The sequence below is a fragment of the Tasmannia lanceolata genome, unplaced genomic scaffold, assembly GCF_043159265.1.
Source record: "Tasmannia lanceolata isolate RefF3 unplaced genomic scaffold, GAP_Taslan_0.1 ptg000008l, whole genome shotgun sequence".
In the NCBI taxonomy this organism is placed as follows: domain Eukaryota; kingdom Viridiplantae; phylum Streptophyta; class Magnoliopsida; order Canellales; family Winteraceae; genus Tasmannia; species Tasmannia lanceolata.
Window position 1 is genome coordinate 16644824 of NW_027518685.1, and position 6942 is coordinate 16651765.

General features: G+C 38.7%; 1 protein-coding gene across 1 annotated transcript; it reads right to left on the reverse strand.

The window, feature by feature from the left end:
- Window positions 1–4968: 4968 nt before the first annotated feature.
- Window positions 4969–6942, reverse strand: LOC143882751 (putative disease resistance protein At4g27220). Its single transcript, XM_077386179.1, has one exon. The coding sequence runs from the start codon at window positions 6940–6942 to the stop codon at window positions 4969–4971; it is 1974 nt and encodes a 657-aa protein (XP_077242294.1).

Sequence of the window (6942 nt, forward strand, 5' to 3'; positions counted from 1 at the left end):
GCCGGGTCAACCCGCGGGTCACCCGGATTTTTGACGTATTTTTTAAGAGTTTTTTTTTTTTTATTTAGGGATTTGCTAGCCACCTTCTCCTGGGCTATTTTTCGGCTTGTACGCCCTCCTTTGCTGCAAAGATTGGGTGAAGTACGGTTGGAGCAAAGGTGGCTAGAGAATAAAGAAAAGTAATCATTACGGATTTTTGAAAGATTCTCTGAATAAATGAAATATTACCGCAAAAAGGTCAAAAGTAAAACAATTACATATAAAATATGACAATTACCGAGAAAACTACGGAAAAAGTAAAACAATAAAGAAATTATAAGAAAAAAACCGTCGTTTGCACTTTTTTTACGGGCACCCGCGGGCACCCGCGGGTCCACCCGACCCGGCCCACTTTTGACGGGCCGGGTGGACCCGCGGGTCAATTTCTAACGGGCCACCAATAGGTGACCCGGACCCGTAAATTACGGGCGGGCCGGGTTGACCTGCGGGTCCGGGTCACTTTTTGCCAGGTCTAACGGCTACACGGCTAATAGAAGAGATTCCACGGAGCCACTCAAAGTGGCTTCCTTACTAGGGAATTCTAGGATTAGGAAATCCTAGAAATCCCTAGAACTCTACTAAATGAAAATACCAAAATATCCTAAAGATGAGAATTTATATGATGGACGGCCGTGCATGCACCATCCCAAAAATACAATGGGTTGTTTGGGGTGATCTAAACCATTCAATTGTTGGGCCCTCGTGTAGATAGGGTGTGCCCAGAAAATCTTCGTCGTATGATGATCCTAAACCTCCGATTTGTGGAGGTTTTTATACCATACCCTCCATTTTAGACCTCCCCAAATAGACAGATTTGGATCATCCTATGGAGAAGATTTTCTAGGCACGCCCTACCTACATCAGGGCCCAACAAATGACTGCTTTGGATCACCCAAAAAAATGTGGGCTCCACTGTTTTTGTTTGCTGCAAGTGCGTGCAAAGCCCCGTCCACCATATAATTTCTCTCTTAGCCCAATATATCGAAAGGGAAATGATATCATCACAACCATGTTTTCATATATGAGCTCACCTATCTTCTGTTCTAATATTTAAAGATCTGTCAAAAGGTCTTTATGGATCCCAACAATTCTCACAAGCCAATTAAAAAAGAAACTACAAGCTAGAACAGCGCCAATAACAAAAAGTTGTTGAGATGATATCATTTTCCTATCAAAAACTCCCTAGGTCAACCCTCCTTTTAACCGACTGGTAGGCATACTATCTATCGGTCGGAGCTCATATTGCTCTTGTGATGCGGATTGTAGGCCCAATAAATGGCATATTTGCCCATTAGGGCTTTTAAGAATTTATTTCATGATATTTAGTTTCTAGGATTTTTATTTCTACGGTATATATTTAGTTTTAGGACTTTTATTTTCCATGCTATTTAGAATTAAGGAATTTATTTATTTTCTATGGAATTGATCTCTCTCCCCTACAGATTTCTTCTTCTTCCCCATTCTCTTCTTCTCCCATTCTTCTTCTTCTATTCTGCTCTTTCTCCTCTATTCTCCCTCATCTCTTCTTCTTCTCTTCTTTCGTCTATTTATCTTCCCTGGCCTGCATTATCATGCATCTGTCAGGATTTGGAATGGATTAAAAATTCAAAATTAAATTTTGATCATATCCTCCTAGTTTTCCCTCTCTACGCCCCCTTTTCAAATAAATCCATTCCTAAGCCATTTGTAAGTGTTCCTAGCCCTCTCAAAACTCCTAACAACGAAGAACCTAAGATCAAAACCTTGGCTTTAGTCCCACATTGAAAATTTAAACATAGATGTAGGGAGTTTTTCCAGAGATAATTTACCACGGGTTAATCCATCGTATCGTTATAGATAACGAGAAATAACCGTGGAGTTAGAGAAACTCTAACTCAACTTGCTACGCCCCCACCAAGCTGCACAAAATGCGGCTAACTCCCTACGCAATCGGATGAGGCCATGTGGTCACTACCCAACAAACTGATTATTGGACTCAAAACTACTTTTAGGCCCTGTTTGTTTGAGATTGTGACAAGCAATTGTGAACCCCAAACCTATTATCGGACTCAAATGTGAATGTACTTTTGAGACCAGTAATAGGTTTTGGGCTCACAATCGGTTGTCACAATCTGAAACGAACAGGCCCTTAATCTTGAGCACATTAATCAGTACGGTTTAGTAGGTCCCATCTTTACATGATTCTGAACTGTTCATTTGACAGATAATGCTTCCATTTGACATATATTGCTTTCAGTCTCCTATGATGAAAAAATCATCCCAGGAGCCTAAAATCCACCTAGTATGTTCTTTTCCTCGTAAAACATAGACAGTAAAAAACTACTTCTAGCCAAAAGTTAACAATTAACAACAAAATATACATTTCACTCGGAAGTTGCTTGTTTTGCATCACCTGAATGGTCTACCAAATTTACCTGAACCTAATTAAGAGTTTTGACTCATTTTGTTGGAGCTTTCTTATTTTTCGGGATATACAGCCTTTTGACCACCTTTGCCTGCAAGTGACAGTGGCCACATTTACAAGAGGTTAGAATTATTGAATGAGTCACGATTTTTGTCTACAAGTTATAAAAAGATAGGCCAATCACATGGAAAGTTCAGATCATTTAAAGTGGGGGTCATTAGGCTGTAGTGGGTGTGTCTCATTGTATTACAATAATGGCGTGAAAGTGATGACCTATGGGCTTTGGCCTGTGATACCACTTCGATGTAGTGTAAGTGGCACATGGTTGCTCTGATACCACTTTGATGCAGGTGAAAATGCTCGCAAGGATGCTTAAATGTTGCCGGGAAGGATGGGTGGTCAACTCCCTTTGGAGTTCCAAAGAAACTATTGTAGGAACACTTGTTGTTTCAAGATCATGCTCAAAGGTCCAAATCTTTTTTTTTTTAATCAAATGTCCAAATCAGACCTCATACTGTTGTTGTAATTGGTCATTATTGAGATTCTTACCAAGCCATCAGATGAGGCGAAAATGGTCACAAATTCATGCTCAATATCCCATTCATCTATACATATAGTTCTTAACAGCCACTCAAAGATAAGACTAAAGGTCCAATGCAATGACAGTTGTTGGTATGACTAATCTCCATTGTGTAGTAAGCCAAACAATAGAGTGGCTGATCACAATTCGAGTTAGTTCTTTTAACAACTACTAAAATACAAATGCAGTATTTGAGAAATGCCAAAGTAGTTGATCTTAAGATGGATACTCAGGGGTCAATTCCAAATGGAAACGACCAATACACTAAGCAGTATGATAGAGGCTTTCTGCACTTTTCAATTCAAAAATCAAGAGTGGCGGTTCTGAACTAATGCTAGATCAATTAACATGAGTTAATTAACATGATCTGTAACTCAAATTTCCAATTGACAAACTCAATCCGTTGAGAAATGAAGCTTCTCCAAAATCAAGTAACATGAGTTAAAGCCTTGAGGAGATACATGCAGAAACATACAATTACTGTCAGGCAAATCGAGAGATCTCTGAACTGGAATGGACATCTAAGGTATCTGATATGTTCTTTACGAGCTCTTGCATCAAAATCATATTCTTTTTTTTTTATTCAAATCAAAATGAGAGCCTCTCCCTCCAATTGGTGGGAAAATGGGCTATTTATAGCCAATTACAAAATGAAATGACAAAAACACCCCTAGCTTTTCTAGAATGACAAAGATGCCACTACATCGAACGAAATAACCAAAATGCCACTACCTCTAACAAAATAACAAAAATATCCCTACTAAAATAAACGAACAATAAGAGACATTGTAAAATGGTAAAATGCCTACGCTACACTATGAGATATGTAACAAAATGAAATCCTAGGCTAATGAGCTGAAATGGGCTGATGTAAGCACAAATAAGGGGATGCTCCTGCATCAATACCTCAATTGGATGATCCTTGGCCTTTGATACGTACATCTAAGCCTCGTATAGGATTCTGTCAAGAAAAGCTAAACCATTGATTTTTGTTGCCATTTTAGGCTTTGTTTGGATTGCATGAATTTTTTAGAGAAGTATAGAAAATAATTATTTTTCTAGAATTCCTCCATTGTTTGAATACACATAAAACAAAGGTAACTTGAACCGCCGCAGTTCAATGTTTTGTTCCAAGGACCTTTAGTTTGTAATGATATCTTAAAGAAGTCATAAATACATCATATTTCTTGATGTGGAAGAAAAATAATGTTAAGATGGCAGTCATGCTTCAAGGTGGACATCTTATCTTTCCAATAGTGTTCTAAGATACTTTTATTTTACATCTACCTGGTCTTTCCTCTAATTTTCCTTTGTAAGTTTTTGAATTTGTGTTTATGTTGCCACTAGTCATGCTTCAAGTTGGTCATCTATTCGTTCTTTTGACTGCTCTTGTTTAGAAACATTTTCAGATAACTTTCCTAATCATAGCTCTATAAATATTTCAGTGCTGGCATCATCCCTTATCATTTACTCGTTCACTTGTGGATGGCAAAATATTCCAACTATTCTTTTCCTGTCGTCTTTCTCTATTTTTTCCCAAATGGCAACAAATTTTTAAGGGCAGTGATAAATCGAACCCCTAATATCTTAAATCGAACCCATCTCTCTCTCTCTCTCTCTCTCTCTCTCTCTCTGCACTGCCCTATATGGGGTCGATTTATCACTGCCCATCATTAAAATGAGGGTACAGCCCAGGGGACCAAGATGGTCAAAATACAAGCCAAAAGAAAAAAAAAGGAAGTGTAAAAAGATTCAAATTGAGTGTGTTCATATGTGAGCAAGGGAGAAATATGTCTTTGCAGTAATTGTTCAATTTTGGTTGACAGGAAAATCAAATTAAACATGTTCATCTATTCAGTTATTGCAATATAAAACCTCATTTCTCCAGCAAGAAAAATAGAATGACATTAATTTGATGATGATATTGTCGTGAACATTGCAAGGCTTATTCATTATCTAGTAAGAAGGCACGGGGTATTGGATACACATGAGAGAGAGAGGCTTTGAAATATTTTTGAAGATTCAACTTGGTATCGTCATCTTCCCATTCTAATTTCTTCCACCATTCCTCTTCCGCCTCGATCTCTCGTATTTTATTTGTGTTGCCGGTAGAAAAAGGAAGCCTTCGTAGGTCATTGCACCGCTCTACAGTAATTATCTCCAAAGCAGGCAATGAAAATGTTTCTTGGCAAATGCACCTCAATCGCGGCAACACTCCAAGTGTTAAAATCCGTAGCTTTGGAAGTGCATTTCTATCCGCCACATTGGTTGAGACTATCTTCTGTGTATTTTCATCAACCACCTTTGCTCCAAATATCTCCTCCATATTGGAACAATTCCTTACATAGATGTCTTCAAGGTTGTCTAGTTCTTGAAGGAAATCATAGGGGATGAGACTCTTCAACCCCTCACAATGAATCACTGCGATCTTTCGTAATTTAGGAAATCTTCTTCCTCCACTTGCAACCATTTCTTCCCAAATGTTTTCTACATTCTCAATAGCTGTAAGGGATATTTCCTCTAGATTTGGTAGTACCTCATGTTGGACATCTTCTCTTCTTATCATTAGCTTTCTCACTTGACATTCGTAAATATTAAGTGATTTTAAGCATTGTAGTTGTATACTCTTAGAAAGTTCCCATATTCCATTTATAATGCCCCCCTTCAAATCTAAATCAATTGCAATGCTTAACATCCCCTCAGCACATTTGGCCAAGTGTTCAACATCGCCATCGATCTCCACCACTCTTTCCCCTGCTTGTAATGGTAACCAATCACGATCTCCTCTATTATGCCCTATGTAAATTTGAAAACTTGTCAGTCTTTTCAACCAATCCAAATCCAAAGGAAGATAAGCATTGCTATATACCCTGATTCGAAGAAAATACAAGCACTTCAAATGTAGTAGCTCCTCCAACGTCGCACTTTCCTCATCCACCTCGCCTTTCAAATTCCACCCATAACCACTCTCATACATGTCTAGTACCTCCAAGCTAGACAAACTTGAGATTGTGTGGGCTTCAATGCTTTCTAACGCACCCGTCCAAGATAGATTCAGTAACCTTAGATTACTCAGTTCGCCCACCTCTTTTGGCAGTGATTCTATAAGTGTGCCACTTAAATTCAAGACTCTAAGTGCTTTCAAACCTAGAAAGAATTCCTTAGGGATCTTCTTAAGAGGATTATTCTGTAGAAACAAAGTTGATAGCCTAGAGCATCCAGCTAAATACTTAGGAATCTCACTTAGTTCCCCACGAATAAGTGATACTCTTTTAATTGAATCATGCATCCCCTCCCCAATCATCATCTTATTGAAGCACATGTCAGATTGTACAAAGAATTTACTCCCATCTTTAGATGAGGACACCATCCATAGAGCGAACTCGCGAATAATATCGTGCATTTTTACTGTTCCTTGATGATTTCCAGCTTCCAGCATGCAGGAATTCTTGAGCTTTTCAATCAAAGCAACCCCAGTAGTATCCGAGGATTCCTCTGGATTCATTGATTCATCTAGTAATCCCTCAGCTCTCCAATATTGTATGAGCTCACCTTCTTCAATAGAAAAATCCTTAGGAACTAACGAGCAATACAATAAGCAGGATTGGATGTTCTTACCTTGTAACGAGTCGTAACTCCATTTCAAAGGCAAAAACACCTCCTCAGCAGGTTCAATAATAATTGCCGACCTTCTAAGTCCTTCCAAGGCATCCCTCCAAAACCTGACCGTTTTCTTTCCTCTCATAGAACTACCAACAACCTTAATTGCTGGTGGCAACCCCATACAGGCTTGAGCAACCTCCCTTGCTAGAGATTTTATCTCTTCGACATCAGGTAACTCTCCAACATATTTACCAAACAACTCCCAACCCGCTTCATCATTTAGACCGTCGACTCTAATGTTTTCATTCGTCTCCAT

Bases quoted from the DNA above. Each gene is read 5' to 3' on its own strand.
- LOC143882751 (XM_077386179.1), bottom strand. From the start codon at position 6,942: ATGGAGACGAATGAAAACATTAGAGTCGACGGTCTAAATGATGAAGCG.